At 39.8% G+C, this 27,331-nt stretch overlaps 3 protein-coding genes across 6 annotated transcripts in view; 1 reads left to right on the top strand and 2 right to left on the bottom strand.

Annotated features, from left to right (window-relative positions):
- The window catches only part of ptk2bb (protein tyrosine kinase 2 beta, b), a 28,231-nt gene extending 23,938 nt beyond the window's left edge, over window positions 1-4,293 (top strand). For all 4 annotated transcript variants that reach the window (XM_084952241.1, XM_084952240.1, XM_084952239.1 and 1 more), the window contains 5 exons: window positions 634-652; window positions 745-779; window positions 984-1,118; window positions 1,242-1,322; window positions 1,832-4,293. In XM_084952241.1, coding sequence (XP_084808367.1) covers window positions 634-652; window positions 745-779; window positions 984-1,118; window positions 1,242-1,322; window positions 1,832-2,047 — 486 coding nt within the window. In that variant the 3' untranslated portion in view covers window positions 2,048-4,293. The remainder of the gene's footprint in view (window positions 1-633; window positions 653-744; window positions 780-983; window positions 1,119-1,241; window positions 1,323-1,831) is intronic.
- A 341-nt stretch (window positions 4,294-4,634) lies between these two features.
- Window positions 4,635-19,344, bottom strand: chrna2b (cholinergic receptor, nicotinic, alpha 2b (neuronal)). The gene is made up of 6 exons (XM_084952243.1): window positions 18,616-19,344; window positions 13,383-13,534; window positions 12,102-12,146; window positions 11,794-11,903; window positions 9,448-10,615; window positions 4,635-7,139 (listed from the first exon to the last, which is right to left on the bottom strand). The coding sequence occupies exons 1-6, from the start codon at window positions 18,680-18,682 to the stop codon at window positions 7,014-7,016; spliced, it is 1,668 nt and encodes a 555-aa protein (XP_084808369.1). The 5' UTR covers window positions 18,683-19,344; the 3' UTR covers window positions 4,635-7,013.
- A 433-nt stretch (window positions 19,345-19,777) lies between these two features.
- Window positions 19,778-26,701, bottom strand: LOC146371627 (uncharacterized). Its single transcript, XM_084952244.1, has 3 exons — window positions 26,507-26,701; window positions 21,688-22,235; window positions 19,778-20,760 (listed from the first exon to the last, which is right to left on the bottom strand). The coding sequence occupies exons 2-3, from the start codon at window positions 22,227-22,229 to the stop codon at window positions 20,622-20,624; spliced, it is 681 nt and encodes a 226-aa protein (XP_084808370.1). The 5' UTR covers window positions 22,230-22,235; window positions 26,507-26,701; the 3' UTR covers window positions 19,778-20,621.
- Window positions 26,702-27,331: the final 630 nt, after the last annotated feature.

Genomic DNA, 27,331 nt, shown 5'->3' with positions numbered 1-27,331 from the left:
AGTATTGTCACTTTAATTAAGCATTTAAAGTTTAAAAAAGTATTAAAAGGCTAATTTATCAAGTCTAGATGATGTGCAGTGTTTAACAAATTAATTAGATGACCTGTCATAAAGAAAACATGCAAATATTTTAGAAATCTGTCAAAAACTTGTTTAAGCTGAAAGTGACATTCTATGTGCAAGTTTGAGGCAGCACACTGGACTTCCCTGAGGAGTCAAATTAATCAGACATAACATTCAACCACTAAAATGAATTTTGCTGTTCATGAATAACTGACATCTTAATCAAAGAATAATAATGTCCTTTTAGAAACGACCACCTCCCTGCTTTTTATGAAACAGTACATTTAAAAATTAATGGATAACAAGAATCATTTAATTTTAGCATTAAAAATATCAATTTGATTAAACACCTTGTTCACACTGGTGTAATAATCAATACTGGGTTTTTAAGTGCTTTTCTCTGCTTAAACTAACCAGCTGATTGGTCTCATATAACTATCAGCAGCATCAATTATTATGATTACTTTTGTGCGTTGTTGTCAATACATAATGTGAGCTGTTGATTAGAAAGTGTAGAATTGTAAAAATTCCTCATCTCGTCCTCATGAGATCCTTCTTTTGTTCTTTTAGCCGGCTGACATCGAGATTGGTAAGCACTCAAAGCAATTCACAGATTCACATCTAAAATGATCTAAAGATGTTCTCCTCATCTGTCATATTTTTCATCTTTCTGCCATACAGCAGTGCCTGAGAAGCCGCCACGACTCACAGCAAAGGTAAGCAGATTTAGTTTTCTTAAAATTATTTTTAGGCCATAGAAAAAGATCATTTAATTTAATAGCTTTGATTTTTGGATGAAAAATTATTCATAATTTGTCCTTTTTTTTGAAAGGGCATCGATGCCACTGTTTTATCTAAGTAAGTGTCTTGTGATGTTATTTAGTATTTCAGTTCTTAAAACCTATTTACTCGTTTTTCAGCCTGCGCCCACAGCTGAGCTTGACCGCACAGATGACAAAGTATATCACTGCGTCATGGACTTGGTCAAAGTAGTCGTCCAGCTCAAGAATGACATCGCTGGGCTGCAGCCAGAGCAATGCATTACCCATATCAAGGTACACTGAGACAAATGATCTGCTTTGCACTTCAGTGTTACAGTTTGTTGCTGCTTTAATGCCAAATTTTGAAATGCAAAGACAAAGCTCCTGAGTCATTTTTGTATTGATTTCTGCCCACAGTCTGTTGGGATGGCATTAAGAGATTTAATTAGCAGTGTGGATGAGATACTGCCCACCTTACACGGGTCTGTGAGGACTGAGGTACAGTATGACAGCATTATTTTATTATTTCATTTCCTTTCTGCGCATTTTTATCCCTTTAAACACAAACAAAGCAAAAACTATACAACTATTTTATCCCTTTAAATCAGGAACCATGACAAAATTGCCAGAAAATTACATTTTCTTTTTAAAAATAGTGTTCGGTGAACCTCCTGACATAATAAAGAACATTAAATATGATTTTGAATATATGCATTTTAATTTATATAATATTTGCTACAAAACATATTTTTCAGTTTATTTCTTGAAACTTTTTACTTTAAAAAAAATCGCACTGATGTAGAAGTCACAAAAACTCATCAAATATGATACACTTGCCTTTAAAGTTTACATTTTTGGAGGGGGACACCCAGAATCCATATTTTTGCATCACAAAAGTACTGACGCAACGCCAGATTTCCTCAGCCGAAGAGCTGGCAAAACGTAAAACTCAGTCATCAAAGCGCCAATCTAAACGACTGATCCATTGGTCTTCTGTAATATCGCAGATCGAAGGCACCCAGAAGCTGCTGAACCACGACATGGGGGAGCTGATCAGCAAAATGCGGTTGGCTCAGCAGAATGCCATAACCTCTCTAAAGGAGGAGTGTAAGAAACAGATGCTGGCTGCCGCACACACTCTGGCTATGGACAGCAAGAACATGTTGGATGCTGTGGATCAAGCAAGAGTCAGGGCCAATTTAGCAAAGCCTGCTCCCCCCTAAAAGACATTAGATTTTTTTTTTTTTTTCAGTTTCACATCAAACTAAATAGGGACTTCTTTTTTTTCTTAATATGTGAAAGTCAAAAATAACATTTGTGCATTGTAAAGCATGCATTTTTAGTTGGATCACATCGATCAATCAGTGAAATGAATCCTGCAGCATCACCGGTACTTTGGATAGCCACTGTCACGTTAATGAGAGTTTAGTTTAAATGTGATGCTACATATGGATGCATGTGTATTTTTAGGTAATGCAATAATACAGAAATGTGTCATTTTCCTTTTGCGGTCCCCTTGCATCATGTTTAAGATGTCAGTTATGCTAAATTTTAAATGATAACTGTACCTGTGTGTGATTGGTGAAGTGTTGACTCAGATATTTGCTTTGAAAGTTGTATTTGTAAATATAAAATGTGTTGCATGGGAAATGTTTCATGCAAAAAAGAAAACACATGCGACCAGTTTACTTTTGTCAGTAGTGAAATGTAAATATAGCATCAATGGCGTTTTGTTGTCGTCTTTGGTTGGCTGTATCGCACAAAGTCATGGGAATTAAAATCCACCGACCAGTGAAGGAAGCTCCCAAAAATCATATCCACGACAGATCAACCTGGTTTCACTTAAATCCAACCAAGATTGTAGGATAAGTAGCGAATTTTGTGAACGCTGAAAACTGCCTTTAAAATGAAGGATGAGTGATTCTAGTGAACTGTAGAGGGAGGGGTGGATGTGTGTCTTGCCATGGCATGAGCTCACTGGTCGTTTGGCTGGATGAGATAAAAATGACCATATTAAAAGGTTAGTTGGCCATTTAAGTGGCATGACTCACACTAAACCAATGAACTAAAGAGCACAGTATTATCCTCACAAAGACCCAGCAATTCATTGTTGTCCTCTGTTAGGGACATGAGTCTGAGACCTCTGCATCAACCACAATTTATGCAATGTATCTGAGTCATACTGTAGTGTCAAGAGGACATACTGGGATTTCTATTGATGGCACATATGTCGGGGTTGGGTTAACAGAGCGCATGGACTTTCTTTTCAAAATGATGGGCATTGCAGCTCCAGATTTATTTAAGGGAGATTAAATGATACGATATATACACACATATAATTCTTTGATTTAGTTGGATTTCATAATTTTAACACTTTCAAAACAGAACTTTCATTCCCAGCCCTTTGTAGTGGACAGCAGAACTTACCAACTTCCATTTGTAAGAGAGACAAAGAGAATTTTACCCAGAATTGTAGACAGGGTCTCAGGCGCATAGCTGTCTGGGGATGAAGTGTAGGAGGGCCAGGTATTAAAGCAGAAAGGTGAAAGTTCAAAGCACCTACCAGCATTCAAGAAGCGTCACTGTCCAGTTTTACATCGCCACAGACTGAGGTTGCCGACCAAGGAAGAATCAACAGAAATATTTTAAGACAAAGATTAAAATATTTGGCCACAAAAGCAAGAGGTATTTTTGGAGGCATCAAGATGAGGCTTTTCAAACCTAACAACACTGCATCAACTGTCAAGCATGGTGGTGGTAGTATCATGCTCTCTAGCTGTTTTGTTGCCAGTGGTACTGGTGTGTTGCACAAAATGGATAGCCAAATGAAGGGGGACTACTTCAAAATTCATTAATCCGCTAGACCAGTGGTTCTTAACCTGGGTTCGATCGAACCCTAGGGGTTCGGCAGAGCCTCCGCCATGACATGCATGGCTCATTTTGTGCACCAGTAAAAAACATATCTATGTCTTGAATTTAAAAAAAAATCATAGTTTATTTTTCACTAAAGAGGGGTTCAGTGAATGCGCATATGAAACTGGTGGGGTTCGGTACCTCCAACAAGGTTAAGAACCACTGCGCTAGACGGTTAAACTTGGACACAGTTGAGTGTTTCAGCAAGACAATGGTTGTGGAATAGGTAATGCAGGCTAACACTGAGCTTCTGGAATAGCTTTCCCAAAGCCCCAACCTCATCAACTGAAAATTATGCTTAGAAGCCACGTCTATGCAAGGAAACCAACCAATTCAAATGGCTTCTGTCGCTTCTGAAAAGAAGAGTGTTCAAGTATTCAGTCACAATTACGCCAGAAACTTGTTGATGGCTATCAAAAGTGTCTGTTTGAGGTGCAACTCTCTAAGGGACATTTCACCAATTATTAGTGGAAGTGCATATATATTTAAACCTGTATGTATATTTTTGACTGTGGATTAGAGAAAACATGAAATAAATTCAAAGATCTGCACCCAATTCTTGTTTTTTAAATGAAAGATGTATGCTGTATAACCCCCCACCCATCCCGGAAGAAGAACAATTAAAAAAAAAAAAATCATTAGAAGCCAGCATTACCTTGAAATTCATGCCCATGATGACTGTATGTAAACTTCTAAATACCACTGTATAATTATCTACATAATGAGGTCATCTTAAAGCACAAGGAGATAGGAACATTTACATATATTTCAAGTCTTTACTGATGATCATTAAGTGTAGTTTCAGAGTCAGTTCTTTTATAAAAGAATACAAAAAATACTGTATAAGAATTTTTTTTTTTCAAAGGTCAGTAAACAGCGTGCAGACAAATTTTCAAATTTGTTTCATGGGTTTTTATTGTATAGTATGCTCAATCAAAAATACTACAATTGTTGCAGCATGGCCAGAAGGAAAAAACCTGTGCTGATGCATTTTTTTGTCTAAACCAAATCACCCCAACGTGTATCCAACATAGTCTATAATAATGGGTGTTCATCCCACCATACACAAAGAGAACAGTGTCATCAACAACTTTTAATCTGATAAAAAGCAACCCAGACGGCATTGTTTACATATTTAATTCTCCCTATTTTTTTAAACATTCACTGGTTTACCAGTATCATGGCACCTTGAACGGATTGTGATAAATTTACATGCATTTGTTGGCTCCAGTGGATGATAATAAATCTTGCAACGCAGACTAAGCTCTTCATTTTTCAGTTCATGACTGGAAACCTTTAAAAGTAGCAAATGAATTCAAAACTTCATGAAGCAGTTTTGAGCATCACCACTGACCAATGGTGGCAAATTAAATGGAAAATGATTATATTTAGTCATTTGTCCAAGATCCCATTTGGAGCCAGTCCAGTTACCCCTGCTAAAAATCAGACTAGGGATGCACTGAGAAGTATATCACATTTGAATGCCCATTTCTTGAAGGATTATTCACCACCATCCAGAATATATGGTGAAAGAAAACTTTGCTTAGAATCAAAGAGAACAGATTCATGACAAATATTGTTAAAATACAACTCAAATGTAGAATAGGCTCTAGTAGTTAGTTTACAGGTGACAGCCTTCAGTGCGTTAAGGTCAGGAAGGTGAATTTGTACATGTGGTTTAGCAGTCCACACTCTTGGATTGCTAATGTTTGCTGATGCATTTTCTGGACATATCAATGGTCAGACAAAAAGACAGACAGATAACCATGAAGTAAAGAGCATGAAAATAAGACGAATTTAAAACAAGCTTGTTTTCTTAATGTTTTAATCTCCATCCTTGAGCCTTTTACTATGGAAGCCCGTTTCCGCCACTAAATAAAAACAAAAAAGCTAGTATCCATAGCTCGAAATTTCGAGTTATTTTCTCGAAATTTCGACTTATTAACTCGAAATTTCGAGAAATATAACTCGAAATTTCGAGAAATATAACTCGAAATTTCGAGAAATATAACTCGAAATTTCGAGTTACTTTTCTCAAAATTTCGAGTTAGCTCTGCCAATCAAAAATATACGTGAATGAGGTCGCTTTCTTGTTACCCGGAAGCATATAGCGCAGAGGAACGCGCACTCAAAAACGGATCCCAACAAATTGGCGCTTTCGCGAGTACGTTTGCTGATAGTAACACCATGTGATTCAGCTAATAACACAGGGATTTCATCATTTGTGAAGCCAGGCTGAAAACACTCAGCAATCTGTGCATTCACGACTGGATGTAATACCGGTAGCTTAGCTGTAGCATTTGTAGATGAGGGCTTCAGCTTCCGGGTAACAAGGAAATGATGTCATTCACGTAGATTACTGATTGGCAGCGCTAACTCGAAATTTCGAGTTGCTTTTCTCAAAATTTTGAGTTAATAAATCGAAATTTCAAGTTAATATGTCGAAATTTCGAGAAAATATCTCGGAAATTTGAGAAAATAACTCGAAATTTTGAGTTATGGGTCCTTTTTTTTTTTTTTTTTAGTGGCGGAAACGGGCTTCCATATTTTACAACAAGCTAACAGTGGGATGACAAACTGAGTTTGATTCAGAGTTTGACTTCTGCTAAGACAGTAAGATGACAAACAGCTTTCACTGATCCCCCTGCTATCAGTGAATGCAATGCTATTAAGTTGTTGAGTTTTAAGCTGCAATCCCTGAAACTATATGGAAAGAAAAATGTGATCACTGTGACACCCTACTAACACAGCCGTTGGCACTACATATTTAACTAGGATGTTATGCTAACGTGCTAAAAAGTGATTAACATTTGCACATTAAAATACCAACATTAGCACAGTTTTCAACAGCCATGTTAACTTTAGTGAATGTTAACATGCAAATGTTTGCATTCAGGTCAAAAACAACCTGAGAAATGTTACAGATAATGCTGAAGGAGTAAACCTGAGGCTGACAAAGTGCATCTGAGATGAAACTTGAGCCAAGACTTTATAGCTAACAGTAAGTTACTGAGTCTGATCTTCCCTTAAAAATGTAGATTGTGGTTGATTTTTACCCAACTGGGAATAAGAATCTGAAAATAGCAGAGTTGTCTCCACTATTCATAAGTTATATTTGGTGACGTGTAAAGAGCACAACGGCCTTTTGAGGACACCTGGGTTGCACTGAGTTACACAAAGTTGAGTCAGATTACCCGACTTGAAGAAGAGTTCAGCTACACTTTAAAGTATCTTTCAAGAGGAGGTGACTGTGAATTCAACCCTTTCCCAGAAGCCTTAAATCATGCCGGCTAGCCACGGTGGCAAGAACAGACCAATTGTCCCAAGCAGGCAGACAATAATGAACATCCACAGGAAGATACGGTCAATCACCATGGCAACATACTTCCAGTCCTCTTTCACCTGTGCAGAAAGAAGTAACAGAGAAGGGGGGGAGAACAAGAACAGAAAAAATATCATGAATTTAAATAATAATTCACATCATGGGTGGTATTGTTTGCTATGAAAAATATGGTTCACAAGAAAAACTACTCATCACACAAGCTATGTCATATATTCATGCACATTTCTGCACACTTTTGCTGACCTGTTCCTTCTATTTTCTTCAGTCAATGTGATTTGCTACAACCTGTCTGTAACCAGTCAAACTTTTAAACAGTTCTTTCTTAGCTGCTCCCAACAGTAATTTCAGTGTGATGTTAGGCATATAATGGGATTTAGCTCCATGCATTACTGCACCATGTATCTGCCCTTGAAGTTTAATATCTGTCTCCAGAAAAGCTCTCCTCAGTCACTCAGCTGCCAAAGCCAGTTTTTATACCTCTTCAGTAACTTCCTATATATGACAAAAAAAAAGTTGTATTTTTTTTTATATTTAAAAGTTACTTTTCTAGGGCAGAATGGTGCCTCACAGCAAGAAGATCCTGAGTTTGAAATAATAATTTCCCCTAGGGATCAACAAAGTATTCTGATTCTGATTCTGATTGAGGCTGAGGGCCTTCTGTGTGGAGTTTGCATGCTCTGCTGTGTTTGTGTGGGTTCTCTCCGGGTACTCCAGTTGCCTCCCACAGTCCAAAGATATGCAGTAAGTGGGATTATGTTCACTCGGTTATTCAAATTTGCCCAGAAGTGCGATCTTATCCCTGTGTCAGATGGTGACATATCCAAGGTGTGCCCCGCCTCTTGCACTATACTAGCTGGGAGAGGTTTTAAGGATAAGAAAGAGTATGCTAAATTTCTTATGCTTGCTATTTTGTCCATGAATACTCTGCAGGCTTTCTGCCTTCCTGTCTGGTTTTTCAAATGCAGTAAGAGGCGCAATATTGATAAAAATCTGAATAATATTTTTTAACAACCAAAGGGAAGATGTTCAAGTTGTTTTGGCAGGACAAAGTCTTACTGAGAGACTACGGACTGAGACACTAAAAGACTGAGTTATCAAACTTCAGTATATACTGCTTATTTTGGTTCTTATTGTCAGGTGTCTTGGTAAACTGAGAGCTTAAGATTTTTTTTTGTTTTACATGTTCTGGGTATCAGTATACAGTTAGGTCGGACGACACAAATGCAGCTCTGCTTTTGCAAACCATCTCAGTGGATTTTAAATCAAAGAATCAAGATGAGATTAAGGTGCACACTTTAACTCATGGGGTTTTACAAAAGTATTGCCCTAACTTTTTAGGAATTATCTACATTTTTATTCACAGTACCCCATTTGCAGTGGCTCAAAAATAAATGGACAAACTCATAATTAAAAATATAAAGATTATTTTCATTCTTGGATGATTCTCATCTGGAGACTCTCTGTTAGGCCTCTACTGCAGCCACCTTCAGTAGCTGCTTGTTTGTGAGTCATTCAGTTTTGTCTTCAGCTACAGGCTCTACTGCAGTGACTCCAAAAGTGTAGGATGGGTCCCCCTGTGGGCTGTGAAGGTATTGCAGGCCTTAGTATTAAAAGAAATTGCATTTGAAATAGAACTATGTACAGTTACGTATTTATATAAATGCATTTATTTATGTAAAAAGTGAACTTCTGTACAGAGCAAATGGAAACATCTGTATCAAACCAATTTAACAAACATGCAAAGGACTATCACTGATATTAAGAGCTGGGTCTCCAGCTATGGCCCGGAAACTAAGCAGCATTGTTCAGTGAAAGAATCCTGAAGGATGTCCATAAAGTCCATAAGGTCACGGGTGCACTCTAAATCCTGGTTTGCCATTTTTCAACATTCACAGGATTGTGAATTGTTGCATGTACCATCGACAGGCCATGCCCAAACACTGCTCACTAACCACCCTGCTTACTAAACTCAGTTCCATGCAACTTCTTTCTCTTTCCTAAAATGAAATTCAAGATGGGGCCTATTTTTACACACGGACAATATTCAGCACTCACTGAACAGCAGGCGGTCAGGACAAAATTTCCAGGGTGCATTTCAAACATAGGAGGAACACTGAGAGTCGTCTGTGGCTTGAAGACAATCTTGAAGTGTATGGCAGCCAAATTTAACTCACGTATGATTTTTAATTTATATAGAGTAGTAGGAATTTTGATTGCACCTTGCACAGGTATTATCTAATCAACATGCCCAGAGTATGATTTTGTATCAAAACTGAGATAAATGTAAATTGGAATACCATCAGTAATACAAATGAACAAAATGCCATTCTGCTTTTATATTAGATGCATTATTTCCTTGATACTCACACTGAAGTCAGCATCCTCAGCCCTCAGGTGGTCTGCAATGTAGTGCACCCCTTCTAATGCACGCATGACACTTGGTGAAAGCAGGAAAGCTGACTGTGACACTTTATTGTCAACTTTAGCCGGCCGAGGAGTGGAATTACCTCTGGTTCCAGTTAAGTGCCTGTTCCCCCCTGCCACCACCTCTTGTCGGCTCTGGCTGTTCTGTGGGGTTTTTTGTTGTGGCGGAGGAGTTGACCCTGGAGGTCTGGGAGAAGGAGGACGGAAGGAGAAATAGGATGTCAGTGTTCCCAGCTCCAAGTCCTCATAACAGCTTCTCTCGGGGTCTTCCAATGTGGTCCCATCTCTTAGCCAGTTAGCTGAGGTGCTAATACAGTTGCCCGATTTATACCCGGCTATTCGGAGCTGGCGCCGCTCTGCCACCGCTTCCTGTTGAAGGAGCAGCAGCCTGCGACGGCGGCCATCCGGTGCGGGCCGTCTCATGAACAACCAACGTGGAATCAAGTCCAGGAACACAGAGTGGACCCAGTGGGGCATCTTGTGAGTGCTGGGAGAGCGGTGGTGGACGTTGAGGACAAAGACAGTGATAACGATGGACAGGGTGACAAAAATCATGGTGAAGAGGAGATACTCGCCGATGAGAGGGATAACGAGGGATGTGGACGGTATGATCTCCGTGATGAGTAGCAGGAAGACAGTGAGGGATAACAACACGGAGATACACAGGGTGATCTTCTCACCGCAGTCTGACGGTAGATAGAAAACCAAAACCGTGAGGCATGAGATCAGCAGACAGGGAATGATGAGGTTGATTGTGTAAAATAAGGGAAGACGTCGGATGATGAAGAAGTAGGTGATGTCTGGGTAAATCTCATGGCAGCAGTCATATTTCTTTGTATTATACGTTCCCACGGCATTGATGATGGCCCATTCGCCGCTCTCCCAGTAGTTGCTGAGATCCACAGTATTTTCAATCTGCTCCAAGTCAATTTTGGCTTTGTCGTAAGTCCAGGAGCCAAATTTCATTTTACAGTTTTGTTGATCGAAGGGGAAGAAGGTGACATCAATGCTGCAAGAGCTCTTGTAAATAGCAGGAGGCACCCAGCGAATTTTGCCCGTGTAGAATAGGTGAGCTTTTGTCATGTGGGTCACAGCAAATTCGCCATCAGCACTGCAGAAGGAGAAGTTTGTCATATAAGTCATGGAAACACACAATAGACCTCATCTTAGAGCGAAGGCTACATCAGATAAGAAATCATAACCTTCACTGTGATCAGTTCTATTCCCCTTCTTCTTTCCTGAGATTTTATTTCCTTTTCCTTTTTTTTTTTTTCATTTTGGAAACTATGTAGTGAAAAACTGTCTGTAATCTCCCCTCCATTCACCACTTTAATGGCAACACTAGCTTCAGCAGAAGACGTAATCATACGTCCTTATCATTTAATCAGTCTCACCTCTTTTAATTTCACATACAGACTGTGATTACACGAGCGCGCTGGAGCAGAAACCTATCATCAGCGTGCTCGGTTTAATCTCCAGGAGGTGAATTTAGGTGACGGGAGAGGTTTCTCAAAAGTGGTTTTTGCAATCAGTTTCCCACTGGAGCGATAGACATGTAAAGGCTGCCTTCAGTTCAATGAAATGAAATGCACTCCACCAATTTTTACTAACAGACGTGCAAAATTTAAAATGGAGTATCTTTTTCACTTTGCTAAAGATAATAAATAGATAATAAAGAGCTGTGTTTACATCAGCGTGTAAACTATACCGCACATATCTCAGAAGGTACAAATAAAACCAGCCACCCAATCAGGACTGGAAGAAACATGAGAAAGAGGAGCAAACCATTGTTTTCACAGACCACTAGATGGTGCCATCTTCTTACACATACCATTAAGGCAACAGGCGTGAGTTTGGACTCCTTTGTCATGCTACAATAAGAGCATAGCTGTTAGACAGCCCTAAATCTGCCATTACAATCCTCTGAAGCATTTTGGCAAACCTTAAAGTGTTCAGCAGTGTCTCAGTACGGTAGAGAGAAATAACTGTGATTGGTTATGTAGTTCAGAACTGAATAGACTCAGAATCAATTGTTTGACAGTATATTAAACAGAATAAAAGATGAATGAGTTTAGTGAGTTTGCTAAAAAAAAAAAATGCAACAAATATCAGAGTAAAGTTGTTTAACTGAATATCAGATATTAGTTTCTTGAACAATTATAGTTATTTTACTCTCATATGCTCATTTGCACAACTGAGCTTTACTGTAGGCCTGAGTGTTTAATAAAGAGTTAATTAGATAACCAAGAAAAGAAATGCAGTAACCATTACATTTTATCTCAGACTCACTTGTTATAGAGGACGATATCTGGTACCCATATGAGCTCTGACGGCACTCTTATGGATGTCACGTTGTCATAGTCAGACGGTCTCCAGCGAAGCTTGTAGTCATTCCACTCCTGCGAGACACAAACAACACGAATCAGTCTGGAGGGCCGTGGCCCCATTTGTATTCATCATATGAGTCATTCACTTCAACAATGCAAATGCTTTTTTGCATTCCTAACATTTCATGTCAGCATATTCCCCTCCTGAATATAAAATAAAATAAAATAAAATCTTAATAATAAATCAACACTGACACCAGATTTCCTAACCTGTTTAAGCCACACGTTGGTTGTCATCATTTGGTTCTTTTCATCCTGAAAGACAGACAGATAGAGAGCGAGAATGATGGAAACATTGTTAAAGTTGTCAACCGGGGGTTCAGACCAGAGAAATATGTCTGTGTTTCTTGGTGTTTTGTCAAAGGAAAACTCAAATATAACTTTCTGCTACTTTAATGACTTTATGGAAATCATGTACACAGCTTCCTTCATAACTGTGGGATGTAGTGTACCCATGAACAGGCCTATACTCACCTTGAAACCAAAGTTTGAGTATATACTGTACAGGCATCACTGTATTTAGTCAATGCATAGAAATATCATAACCCTATCATCACCGATCATGAGGGTTTTGGTGATGAAGACATCTGAACATTGTTGTTGTTGTTCCTAGAGTATTTAAAAGTAGGATGGGAGGCAGAGCCTTCAGTTTTCAGGCCCCTCTTCTGTGGAACCAGCTTCCAGTTTGGATTCGAGAGACAGACACTATCTCTACTTTTAAGATAAGGCTTCAAACTTTCCTTTTTGCTAAAGCATATAGTTGGGGCTGAATCAGTTGAGCCTGAATCCTCCCTTAGTTATGCTGCAATAGGCGTAGGCTGCTGGGGGATTCCCATGATGCACTGAGTGTTACTTCTTCAGTCACCTTTCTCAATCACTGTGTTAATAGACCTCTCTGCACTGAATCATACTTGTTATTAATCTCTAACTCTCTCTTCCACAGCATGTCTTTGGCCGCCCCTCCCTGAGCCTGGTTCTGCTGGAGGTTTCTTCCTGTTAAAAGGGAGTTTTTCCTTCCCACTGTCGCCAAAGTGCTTGCTCATAGGGGTCATATGATTGTTGGGTTTTTCTCTGTATGTATTATTGTAGGGTCTACCTTACAATATAAAGCGCCTTGAGGCGACTGTTGTTGTGATTTGGTGCTGTATAAATAAAATTGAATTGAATCGAATTGAACGTTCATTTATTTTTTCTGAATGACACTAGAGCAGGGGTAGGCAACTCCAGGCCTCGAGTGCCGGTGTCCTGCAGGTTTTAGATGTGTCCTTGATCCAACACAGCTGATTTAAATGGCTAACTCCTCAACATGTCTTGAAGTTCTCCAGAGGCCTGGTAATGAACTAATCATTTGATTCAGATGTGTTTAATCAGGGTGAGATCCAAAACCTGCAGGACACTGGCACTTGAGTCCTGGAGTTGCCTACCCCTGCACTAGAGGCATCATATGTCACATCACCAGCTCTTTGTGGCAAACGCAAGGCAAACACTCACCACATCAATAAGCTGGGCTATGGAGAGTCCAAACTTGACAATGACGACGTCGGAGATGTTTGGCACAGGTCTCGACCACTTGTTGTACCCAGCAAACAGGGTCTTGAAAAGGTCATCTTCAGCATGTGAGTGGGTCTTCTCGTCACAGAGGGCTGTGGATACATTACTGGTGTAGTTAGCCATTTATAGAAGACAAATGCAATAAGTGAAGTGGAATTTGTAATATTTCTATTCTCTTGTCGGTTAATATATTTATTCATCTCTCTTGGATCTGCATCATAGAGTTTGTTAACATTTAAATAAGCTAACATGGGGCTGTTAAAACTACAGGTGTATGTGATAAAAACCTCGCCTGTATCTTGACACTAAATGCATTTGCACTTTTTTAATGCATTAATATTATTGGTGAATATTTAATGGTATGGCATTCTAAGACTGAAACGGGATGAAAGAAGCGGAAGCTGAATGGTATATGTTGAGATCACATCCATGTTCTGTCATCTGTGTCTCTCCTAATCTTCACTTAACAAATACTAGTAAATCTGGCTGGCATCTGGGTTGCTTTTGGGAGCAAGAGAGAACTGCGAACATGTCGTGCTTCATCACAGAAGCCTACTCTAAACATCTAAGACTTTTCTTTGTAAAGTCTTATCGACTTTTCACATCTTAGCAAATCTTTTGATCTCTTGATCTCGGTTCCCCTTGAGGGCTGCCTGCTAGAATCTCTCAAGCTGAGAAGGTGGAGACAAAGGAAGCGTCTCTCCTCCCCTCGACAGTAATACCATTTCAGCTATACAATCTCTAAAGTCTTATTATTATGTATGTAAGGCCTCGCAGTGAGAGGCGGCTTGATTAAATTGATTCTGAATATGCACTCTAGTCAGATTTGTGTACAAGCTGGGACTGAGTCACCGTATTGTGTTTCTGCAGAATGAAAAGCATGGAAATAGACAGGAATCCCGTCCCTTGGGGATTACTGCTTCCACCTTCATCAGTGTAGTCAGAGTCAATTACACACATCATTACTCGCTACTGTTAAGTGGAGGTGAGCTAATTTCTCACCAGTGAAGGGTGTTTATTGTTGAGCTGTCTGTCACTCTGTGTTACGTCTGATGCATGAAACAATTAACTGATGCTTCTGATTTGGAGTGGAGGCTAACGGTTGGGTGTATTTGTCTAATTTTTTTTTTCACATACTGATGCTGGGAGATTAGGCATATATATATATATATATATATATATATATATATATATATATATATATATATATATATGATTATATTATGGCATTTAAGGCTACGTTCACATTCACACTGCAGGTCTTAATGCTCAATTCCAATTTTTGGATCAAATCCGATTTTTTTTTGTCTGGTTGTTCACTCTACAAATAACATGTGACAGCAAACGCGCTAGTGTGAACAGTTCACGGCCCTCAAAGCGGCCCGCATGCGCAAAAGAAGACATCACACACAACGTGCTCTGTTTACGGAAGTAAAAACAGCGGCTACAGAGCTAGTAGGTGTTGTTGCAGCAGTCTATCAATTTCTGCACAGTCGTAACCGACAGAATTTTGACAAATTAATTAGAGAAAAAATGACACTGAGAAAAAAGAGAGCCCGTGCTTTAACGATGGGCGCCATGCTTTCTCGTTTGTCTTCTCCGGCGCTGATGATTGGCGTCTGTCTTGTGTCAGTGACGTAAAAGACGGATTTAATGCGACATGACCATTCAAACAGCAGTCGCTTTCTAAAACATCAGATATGTATCGGATTCAGTACCACATGCGAAAGTGACCAAGGTCGGATTTTAAAATATCGGATTTGTGCTGTTCACACTGTCATACTATGATTGGATATGGGTCGCATAGGGTCAAAAAAGTCGGATTTTATGCGCTTTTGCCTGCAGTGTGAACATAGCCTAAGACTGATATCGACACCAATAATTGGTTTTTTTTGAAAAACACAAATTTCTTTCTTTTAGAAAGGTAGCAGTGGCTGGAGCCTATCCCAGCTGTCATAGTGCGAGAGGCACGGTACACCCTGGACAGGTCGCCAGTCTATTGCAGGGTTAATACAGAGAGACAGACAGACAACCAGTCTCACTTACATTCACACCTATGGGTAATTTAGAATCATCAATCTACACTAATTGCATGTCTTTGGACTGTGCGACAAAACTGGAGAGAACCTGCACAGTCTAAGGAGCTTGGAAAGAAAAGCGTCTGGACTTTCTTTCCAAGCTCCTTAGACTACGATGACCTGGATGACTGAGAACCTTCACAGACAACCTGCACAGACACAACCCCTTGAATCAGGGTGAGTTGGTTGATTTGAACTCAGGCCCTTTCTCCTTTGAGGTAACATTGCTAACCACCGCACCACCGTGCAGTTAAAGGTCCCATATATTTATTTTGTGTGGTTGTTTATTTAGTCATTTACGATTCGTGTGACTGCATGCAGATCAGCTGGTTGTTGTGTTTATGGCATGCCAAACATGTGTTGCTAACAGGGAAGTTGTAGAGCGCCCTCCGGTGGACAAAGTATTCAACATCAACACTCGCAGTATGGTTCGAAGTTGCTTCTCTCACCTCTACTTTTTAAAATTAAAGTTATCAGCCTGTGTAAACCAATAAATCTGCAAAATAATATTGGTCAATAATACTGGCTTTCAAATGCATCTTGCATCTAACTTGTATAGAGTACCTTGAATGTATTTTATATTTGCTATTACTGTACATCTACCTGCCTAGGTACTGGCACAATGCACCTCTTAAACTGTCACTTTATTGTTTGCGATGTAGCTGCACTCATTCGGTCCAATTGTAATGCCAACTAACGGCTTAAAAATATATTGTTTTGTTCATGCTAAACTACCCACTATAAAGTCTTTACAGAATGGCAGATTATAACTTTTAGATGGTTTTTGTATGGTTCTCATTTAGAATTCAGTAACAAAGAAAATACGTGTGTGTTCAATAATGTCAAAATATTTAATGATGTGGCATTTTTGTTTACTGATATATTGCCTTATTGTTCAATTAATCAAAGCAGAAAAAAATTAATTGTATCAAAATAAAAAAATAAAAAAACTCAATTAAGATGTGATTACATCTACATGTCACTAATACACCAATGTTTCTAGAGCTCTGTTTGTTAGCATAGGTTATAATAGGGTCCACTCAAGTGTGCTACCATCAAGGGACCTTCAAATGAAACCTTCGACCACCTTCATCTGGCAGCAGTCATGATTGCTTAGCCAAGGACACATCACTATCTGTCTATGGGTGAGTTGTGGCTCTGTTGACAGCATTACCATGTATTTACAACCTGTAACTGTAGGACAGGCCACTAGACGATGACCACTTGATGGACTTACATGTTGCACAGAGCTAATCCAAGCAAAGCATGCAAAACTGCTTCAGTGAGATTTATTGCCTGTGCTAACTGAATGGCTTGGTTTGGCTTTACCAACAAAAGGCTGCAAAGGATGCAAAATTTGGCAAGGTCCTTCTCTTGTTGATGCAGTAGTTTGTAGAAAATATACATTAGAGGTGGTAATCAATATGTGAATTCACTTTCAATTTTCCTTAGGTACACCTGGGCTCATGTCTTGTTATCATGAACTAATTTCAATCTGGCAAACAAGCAGGCACTAGAGAATTCCTATCTGCTATCTTGACAGTCGGGGCAGTGCGTATTCATCTGTCCGTGCATCTGGGAAAGACCAGATGTGGCACTGGAAGAAAGCCTCTTGGGTGCCACATATCAAACCTCGTGCCAGGGGAGAGTTGAAATGAGGTGACACCTTCAACATCCGGCACACTGGGCCCAGTATATTTGGACCTTAGCCAAGTCACTTGGCAAGGTGTTTAAAACACTGACCAGTTTGGATCATCGAGTCAGCAGCTTCTCTGGCCAGAGGTGCTTTTCATGAAATTGGGCTGTCAAATAATTACAGTAAAAAGTTTACTAAAAGAATGCCGCAGATCTTTTCTTTGTGTGTGTGTGAAAAACTGCAGGGTTTAAGTCAGAAAGCTGAAATCTATCTATGTCATACCAATAAGCATATGATTATGTAGTCTACCTACACATTTGATAACTGAAGCATACAGAGACAGAGTAAATTTGGTGCTTTGAAACCCTTTTCAGCAAGAACTCATTTTGTCCTCGATCTCTGTATGGGAATGCTTTTTGTCTGCACATAAGTTGTGACTGCAACTGATAATTTGTGATTGCAAATTCTGACATCCATGTAAAACTGGACTTCCAGAGAAGCTAACTGGGCTTCAGTGTCAAGCTTGAATGAATCAAACACTGTTTCCACAGAAGTATGCACTAGACCGTAAGAAGGCACGATCTGGCATTGACTGCTCCAGTCGTCTCTCAGTTTCTTCCTTTAAAGATGTTTCCTTCTCTGGTCCCTTTGTAGCTTTTTTGAAACAAGATTAACTTCCTCTGAAAATGTAGCAGCATGACTATCAGCTGTTGCACCAATTTGTGTGGCTCATTTTTCACACTGTTATGTTGTCCGCTGTCCTGCTTTTGTACAGAAAGAAGCAAATGCCTTCATTTATCTCTTACATTTCTTCTATTTATCTTTCTAACAACAACTTATTTTCTCATAAGCTAAATGGCTGCTTCTCTGGAGATGAACGTGTTAAATGAAGAGGTAGTTCCCAATGCATGAAACAGACATCCAGCTAAATGTGAAAATAGGACCGTGAGCCTTTTAAGTAGTCATGTGTGAGACTGCAAATTTCTGATACCAAGCAAATACTAGGTTAATATTGCAGATACTGATACAAATACTTTTAACATAGAAAGGTATTTATTTGTAGACTGCCTTTTTTCTCCTTTTTTATAATGCATGTTTGAGGTATATTTTTCCATAAAAAACAGATAAATAATTTATTTAACACAATTCAGTGGGCTACACACTAAACTTAAAGGAAGGAAACAAACTATCGAACGTATCGCGCTAGTATCGATCCAATACCGATACTAGCAATGACATCAATACTATCCCTGTTTGGATCGATCGATCACCTTTAATTTTGAAAAGTGCCGAGCATAACTGAACAGTAAGGTTAGAATATATTTTTCCAGTCTGTGACTTACTTCTTTGCACTTGCTCAGTTGCTCATCTCTCAGAACCCCCATGGTTCAAACACACCTGCTATTATTGCTGTCATTAACATTAGCCCACTAGAAAACATAGTTGTAAAAGTACTTACCGGCCGGACTCAAGAGTAGCGCCCAAATAAAAGCCGTCCCGGCGGAGAACAGGTGGTTGGATCCCATTTCGTCCTCTTGACAGCAAAGAAAACTTCACAAGAAAGCACGGAGCAGCTTCCGTCCACTGTCGAAACGCTATGTGGAAAAGTGTGAGCAACATCTGTCATCTTCGCAGCTGAGAAGCACGTTAGGACCACATCACAGCTACTGTCACGATAACCGCTTTCAAGTCTGTGGGCGGGGAATGACAGTGACAGCGCTCTGACTGACTTACTTTAGATCTCAGCATAGATAAGTCTCCGTCTCTGCTCACTGTCAGCGCTGTTTGGACCGGAGGCGAGCGAGTACCGTGCCATCAGTTTCCGCGCAATGAGCGCTATCCATCACTGGGTGCTGAATCAGGGAGCGGCACTATAACACTGTGTGTCCCAGCTTTGCTGTAATTGCTCATACCAGCTCATAAAAGTAGCTCTATAAATCTGTTTTCAGGAAATCAATTCACGGAAAGTAGTCGGATTTTCTTCTGTGCAGAGAGAATCCAAACAAATGCGCCTGTTACGCAGGGTGCCAAGAATTTTGCGTCCAATGCGATGAGTCCTGTGAGTGTGTTCTGTTTTAAAATTCAAAGTAGTAGTTTTCCATGACTGGCAGCTGGACAGTGTAATAAGTGTAATATGTAAGGTTGCCGAAATAACAGGAGGAGATGCAGGGCACATCTGAGCATTTGCCTCTTTATCTGGCACCTAAAGCGACTCGCTCTCTCGCTCTCTCGCTCTCTCTCTCTCTCTCTCTCCCTCTCTCCGTGTTTGTGTATGTGTGTGTGTGTGTGTGTGTGTGTGTGTTTAAGAGACACACATACACAGAACCAGTGTGTTTAAATGCTGACCAGCTATTCAAGAAACCAAGTTAAAAATGCATTTAAAAAAGTTATGAGCCTCGACTTGAATACAGTAATTATTCTTTGAAAGATCCAACGAATGAGTGACGAGTGACGTGAAGCTGAACACGGCACAACATGGTGCGATATATATTTGGAAAACAGCTAGAGGGCAGACCGGGTGAGTGAAGTTTGTACCCCAAACTACTGATGAGCACAGGAGCTGTGAAAACACCATAATGAATATTTTTGTTTAAAAACAAATGTAAGTGTAAAAAAACATCAAACAACAAGGTGCTTTATTTATGTAAAATTTTGCCGTTTATAGGATTGAACATAAACCTATTTTCTAAACTCGTAATAATATAATGCTACATATTTTATTTTAAAAAATGAAAAGGCATCCCCCTCCAGGAAGTCCTACTGGGATTAAAGAGAAACCTTGTTTAAATAGGTTGCTTAAGCCGGGAAACTGTGCAAACATATCTTGCATAGACAGTTTATCCTCTTTTTTTCCCCTCTAATCATAGGATCTGTCTTAATATTTATATAGAAACATATCCCCATGGATATTTCTCTTAAAAAAACAAACCCTTTATTAGTTGTTCCAGTCCCCTCCCTCACTTATTGTTGCAGAAACAAAATCTCTATTACCACATAGTCATTATAAGTATATCCCAGACTCCACCCTTACCCTGGAACCAGATGGCCAACCCATAGCTTCCCCTGGAGAAGAGTAACAGAGTCATTATGTTTTGTTCTCCGAAGGCCCATCTATTTTGATCCATAAACACGGAGCTTAGCTCAAAGCTGCACTGCATGCTGTTCCCATATTTGACCTCACAAAAATTCCACGAATAATGCGTGGATGGAAAATCATCTGTCATCCGTCCTGGGGATATTCAGTGAAAGGGAGGTGTCAACAATCCATCTTCATTGACTGCTTCAGTTGATGTGAAGTCTAACCTTAACACACTGTTGCATCCCAGCACTGCTCAGCACATGTACATAAAAATACAATTATAAAATATATATTTCCTTAATTTGGGACCTCACGGAATGCCAAACATCATTCACAAGTTCAAGGATGATGCGTAAACACTTTTCAAAACACTTTTCAATGCTTTCTCAGCGATGGATTTTCACAATGTCTTTCATTTGCTTGGTGAATGAAGCGTGCAGGGCCTGTGCTGAGCTCTCCAGCCTGCTGGCGATGTCCGCTGCAGCACGAAGCATGTCTTCAAAGGCCAAGGACTCCTCTCTGATTCTGCTCCGAAGGACCAACAGTCCAGGTGGCCGGCCGAGTGAGTGATGACAAGGAGAAAGCACCGGACACAAGAAGAAACAACAGCAGAGGGTAAGAAAAAGAAAATGTGAGGACATGATAATATAACGGGGGGATCACATGTGCTCATGAAACTATCACTTATATGCCACCGGGTCTCTTTGTGATACTTTTTGTTCTTTGTTCTTCTCCTGCCCTTGTTATTGTCTGATTGAGTTCATCTTCGCCTTGTTACCATAGTTCCCTTGTGTGTATTTAGTCCTCAATCTTTTTCATTTCAGTGCATTTTTCCCTGTGTCACCTGCTGATTATCCAGAGATTTATTTCTTCTAATTGCGGGGTGTTTAAGTACTTCCAAAAAAACCCACCTGTTAGTCTGTTTCTCTTTTATATTAGAAATTGTTTTTTTACACAGTGCGTCAGCTTCAGATACCTAAAATGAGTCTCAGTTTGGTAAACAATTACTATTTTATTATTAATGATTAATGTAGTTTAATCTAGTTTTGCTTTTTGTTTATATGGGTAGTGTTTTAATTTATGATTGATGGAAATGGTAAAAAATGGTTATCAAATTTTTCCAACGCTTGTATTTATCAATTAAAAATTCCAAACCTCAAACAAAGCCCATTTAACATAAATCATAAATCTAAGAGAGGAAAAATATTCAGAATTTCACATTTCAATAACCAGCAACTGCCTGGTGATAGACTTAAGTCAACCTACATCTTTTCTTTTTTACGTCGTCTTTCCCCACAATATCTTCAGTATATGTGTTACCACAGTTAATTAATCTTAACAACAGAAACAAACAGCAGGGTTTTTTTCTTTTTCTTTTTAACTGTCGTCTTTACATTTCAGCTGTTAACTTTATGACGCTTGGCACAAACACATTTGATTTACTGCACTCACTTGTGGATCCCAGAGAAGGAGTCCGGTACGTCTCCCTCCAGCTGCTTTTTTAGATCCTCTTCTGCTTTTTCTACCACCTCGTGCCAGCTCTTTTGGTCCTCTTGAATGCCAATGACATTTTCCTTGATCACATCTTCATAGCGCTGATCTCCCAGCTCATTCCCTACAAATTGCACCAAGTTTTCCATCACTGCCTTGTTCCCATGCTGTATGGCCTGCAGGTAGGCCAGCTCCTCTCTCTGGGCCTTCAGCCTTCGAGCTGAAGCAGTGTTGGTGCTGAAGTGGACCGAGCACCTGTCCGGCTGGGGCTCGTGGTGGAGCACAGGTGTAGGTGACGGTGAGGATGCTGCCGATGTAGTCCAGTCGTGGCTGTTTTTGACCTTCACAGGCTCATCACCAACAGCCTGCAATGTGTTATTGGTGGCCATTATCACAGAGTAGATGTCAAAGCCTGAACCCCAGTCCCCATCTCCACTTTGGCACAGTGCTAGGGTTGCCATGGATACCAAAGCCAAGATGACGTTTGTCCAACAATATCGCATGGTAACCTAAAAAGAGGTAGAAGTGAGTGACTGTGAACTTGGCCAGCTGGTGAAGATAATAAAACTGAGTGAGATAAATATGCAAGTGGGCTGGTTTACTTCACTTACATACTTAATTAATAAAAAAGCTGGGGTACTCTTCATGTTGTAAATTAGAATTCATAACATACAATGCATGCATGTAATTTGTATAAATGGCACAAACACCATGTATTCAGTGCTGAAGCTGAGCTTATTTACATCCTATTTACATTTAAGATATTTTTATGGTCTCACGTTTGGCGGAAACATTTCTAAATATGCAGCTGCGATAAGCAAAAATGAGTTTAAAGCAACACTCTGCAGGAATCTGGAAACGGAAGACTTCATTTTAAACGTGCTGCGCCTGCTCTGTTGAATTTTTAATTTCACAGTGTGCCAGATGTTTTCATTGTGTGAAAGACTGCACTAATTTGGTCAATCAACCGTTGTGAACAGGCAGCCACACCACATACGTGGACTAGTATAACTGAAGTCTGTTTTTTTCTTTCTTTTTTGAATAAATAAATAAAACAGCGCTGTTAAGTATTTTTTCTAAATGTAAATTTGGTCTCATTTGTTGTTGCTGTTGAACTTAACGTGCCTGGGCTGTCTCAGATGCAACGCCTCTGCCCCACAATGTTTTACACTCTGTACTTTGACACGTTGGCAGCTAACAGCTAACTCAGTTAAGCTACAGGTCAACAGCTCAGGGTCGCTGCGTTCTCACCCTCGTCTGAAGTGAGAATGTTTTGTTTCATTTTGTGCTAGTCAATAAAAAATGATGTCTTCCTTTGCGAGAAGGCCAAACAAGGACATCCAGGTGCTGAAAAATTATCTCCAGCAGATAACGAGTTTAACAAGTTGGAACTGTTTTTCTAACTAAGAGTTAACAGCAAGAAAAGCCAGGTGGTTATTCAACATCGAAATGTTTGCTGCGTCATGCCATGTGCACTCATGTCCCCCGATTACTGATGCTGATCAAACTGGATAATCCCTTTTATCTGTAGCCCAGAGGATGATTTCCAAACAGAATTGAAAATTTTGCTTTCAGACCCCAGAAACAGTTTGAACAGTTTTTCATGTTACCTCAGTCCTTAAACAAGCAGAGAGTTTGTGGATCTTGGCCATGTATGAGTGTGCTTTGCATGGCATAGTTTTGACTTGTGGATGCAGTAATGACGATGGTTTGGGGAAGTGTTCCCGAGCTCATGCAGTGATTCTACTCCAGCAGTGTCTCCAGCTATTGGTTTACAGCCTCGTCTCTTACATACAGAGATTAGCTGTAGATGATCCCACCATTTCTGATACTGATCATCTATTAGCCCACACGATTTTTCACAGAATGGGAAAGCCATCCTCATCATTCCATCTGGAAGACTCTGCTTCTTTGGATGCTCCTTTAACTGTACGTCCATTTTTTTGAGCAAAGGCGTGTGTGCCCTCATTCATCGTGTTGTTATGTGCGGCCGACATTTGTTGTGATTCCTTCTGTCACACTCAGTCTGACAAAGTCTGTCAAATTCAGTGGTGGAAACTAGATGCATCCTCTCAGATGTTCAAGTTTTTAATTTTAATGCTCAGATTGCACAACATTTTTTTGTTGTTTGTGTACTTTTTGTAATAAATAATAAATACTTTTAGTCCCTCAAATGTTTTTTGATTATTTCAGCTTTGCCTGTGCCTTTAAAGGGAAAATGTTCAATTCAAATGTGATTGGTTAAACCAAACAAACCCTTTCCATGCTCTGTAAATGCTGTAAAAAAGTATAAATAGGGGAACATTTTATGTGGCTTGGGTTGTGGTTATTTACTAGAGCGTATTTTACATTCTGTGGTTGAGCCATGGCATGGAGTTTTGTCACGCTAGGGTTGTAAGAGCTGACAATAGTACCCTTGTAGCAGGGTGTGTGTGGTTTCTGGTAACCAGCGGTTGTCTTGGGATCTTTCATGACATCTATTCACCTTGTAAACACAAGAGTAAGGGCTTGTTATCCCGAGCTCAACACATGAGAAGCTCTTCCTTCCCATGTGTTGCAGTTTTCAGTGAAACAGCTGCATTGTCACTTTATCATGTCCCATTTAAGGTTCTGTCTTCTCCATCTGGAAATATATATATATGGTTGTTGTTTTTTTTTTCAAACCGAGTCTGGTCTGAGGTTGAGGCATTGCAGACCTTTTTCTGCTGTCAGAGCACATTTGGTTTACTTTCACAGCAGCCTTGAAAGTATTTAGCTCCCAACAGCTAAACTAGAAATCAGAGTTGCTTGACTTCCACCTATTACTCTGTCTTGCTGAGAAATACAAATGTCCACTCCTGCCAGCTGCACACTGTAAACACTGTCTCCTTTCTCTCTCGCTCTCTCTTTTTTTTTAAAGATGAGCTGTTGCAGGGCAAAAGCCCATCAAACGACCAACTGTTGTCTCCTTCTGTTTGTGATTAGTTTAAATGGTGACCTCACACACTGCTTGCTGTGGCTGCTGTAAGACAAGTAGCCAACAGAAACCTTGAGGCACAGACACAGAGCCTGACGTCATTATGTTAGAGTAAGGAGAATGCTTTCTTTTGACTGACATGCGCATTGTAACAGAATTTTGATCAGTAAAAATCTCATGCTGTACAAATGGGGTTTATTATTTTGACTATTTGAGTCCTTGCAAACAGCTGTGCGATAATGTAGATATCCTCCAGTGTTGTCCTCAAACTAATTGGTTGTATATTAGAAAAAGCCCTGCATAAGTCTACACTTTATGTTTAACTTCTGTGTAAGCTGACTCACTCCAGCAGATTAGATTAACAAGCCAGAGAAACTAGTGGGTGAATTCAATGTGAAACCTGTGATAAGCGGAGAGCACTCGTTCAAAGACATTTAATGCCCTGCAAGTGTGGAGATGCAGCATATCCAAAACTTTTTATCACCGTGAACTTCCACTGCACTCGTTTGGATGTTAATAAATCCAAACCTTATGGCCAAGAGTGACAACTTTCAGCCTAATGACATAATACAGCCAAATGGAAATGCAATTAATCTTGAAAAATGTTATTGTCTCTGCGTTCAGTTCCCGCCGCAGCAGTCACGGACGCGACTCAAAGGACGTTTAGTGGCATTATTTCATTCTATTAAAACCCCCGCTGTCCAGAGGCACATGTGCTCCCGTCTACATCACAGAGTGGCGGCAGCAGTTGCCTTTGTCTTTGGAAAATGTCTGAACAGTTTCCACGCTGGCGTCTTATGGTTTTGAAACAGGGTTTGTGTTCAACTCTCCGTGGCCCATAGTGACCTTTTTTTGGCTTCGGTGGAAGGCTCTGTTTTTATAGGCTGACTTTTCTTTTGGCTTAAAATAGAAGCAGCTTGTCTGCAGAGGGAAAACAGCAATAAGCTCAAACACCAGCATTAGGACACTTTAGCCGTTTGTTCTATGCATTAAGCAGAGTTTTTGTTATGCTGTTCTGCTGATTTAAAAACTGATTTTAATTCAGTAAACCCTTTCAGTTACCCTCATAATCAACTGGTCATCACTCTTTTCTGAAGTGCATGTCGGCATCTTTAAATTGTCTTTTTATAGAATAAAATGTAGCAAATCTACATGAAATAGCAGGGAAAAAAGGACAAACAGATTACTGAAATTTTAATTGCTGGAATCAAAGTGAAAATGATGTAACTTGCAGAAATGCATTTCCAATCAAATCTCTAAATGTGGCCGTGCTCTCTTCCATGTCTGTGGGTTAAAGCGAACCTGAGTGTTTTTGGTGTCCCTATAATTCAGTCTTGTTGCCCCCCCGCCGCCCCTCTTCTTAAAGCCTGAACAGGTGGGCTTCACAAATGTCACAACGCACAGACTTGGCACAGTTTTAGTGGGACAAGGAGTCGTAACAGTGAGGTAGCAGAGCAGAGACTGTAGTGTTAAAGCCTGGAAGTTAGAGACGTTTTTGTTAGTATAGTCATAAAAAGTGGAGACATTTTTGCATGCACACAACTGCGCAATATATGAACACTATGATGTGACCTTTTTATATGCATATGCTTTTTTTCCAGACAGTGAAAAAAACAAACAAAAAACATCCCTTTAAATTTCCATTCAACTCAAAAGCAGCCGTCCACACCAACAGCAGCTCTTTCACACAAAACTTTATACAAGTGCCATGAATTCAAATTTATCTACTTCTACCAGGGGGAGTACACAGTGAGAAAGCAGCCACTTTCCCATTAATACTGTACACTAAACTCAGATTTTCATAAATCCAATCACCAAACTTACCTGCGTCTGGGAATTTATTCGGATAGAAAAATGCTAGATTCTGCCACTTCCACTCTTTCAGTTACGCAAATCAACTCAAAAGCTCCAGGACTACGATTTCCAAGTGGAGCGCATAAATACTTGCTCTGCTCCCCTTCTTCATGTCAGGGGGAAAAAATGCAGACACACGCACACACAATTAGGGTTTGGCTAGAGAGTGTGGTTGTCTGTGTGCCCCTGCCTGCTGTTGGGAGGGGTTGGTAGGGGAAGGGAAGAGGGGTAGGGGGGCTGGGGGGGTATGTTTTCAAAAAAGGCCAAAACTGAATGATTTCTTTCTTTGCAGTGGAAAGAGGGGCTGGCAGAAGGAGAGGAAGTGAAGGGAGTGTGATCTACTTCACATCTGGGGGCTCTGCATGAGGGTTCCTCAGTGTGGGGGAAATGTATTTTACGACCATGCAAGATGCACATTTCTTATTTATTAAAGTACGTAGTACGGACTATACTTTTAATATGTAATAAAGTCAGGTCTTGCACTGCTGTGACGTTATTGTAGCTTACAATGCAAAAGAAGCAGCAGCGAAGGATGGAGGGTTGAAAACATGGAGACAAGTTTGTGGTATTTTTAGGGGAAAACAATTAAAATCAGAATATGATAAATAGCATTTACTTTAAAATGAAGAAGCTCTGCCCCAAGGAGTCCCTAGCATCAAATAATGGAGCAAAAAAAACCCCAAACATTTTAATTAATCATGAAAGAAATATACCGGCTGTTAAATGAAACATTAGATATGCATTCAAAAGGCAAATATTTAACTCATATTGCAAGCTTTCTGCTTTATAAACGAC

This window comes from Perissodus microlepis, chromosome 15 (assembly GCF_051167445.1).
Source record: "Perissodus microlepis isolate ML-2025 ecotype Zambia chromosome 15, ASM5116744v1, whole genome shotgun sequence".
Classification (NCBI taxonomy): Eukaryota; Metazoa; Chordata; class Actinopteri; order Cichliformes; family Cichlidae; genus Perissodus; species Perissodus microlepis.
This window is presented reverse-complemented; position numbering and strand designations above follow the sequence as displayed.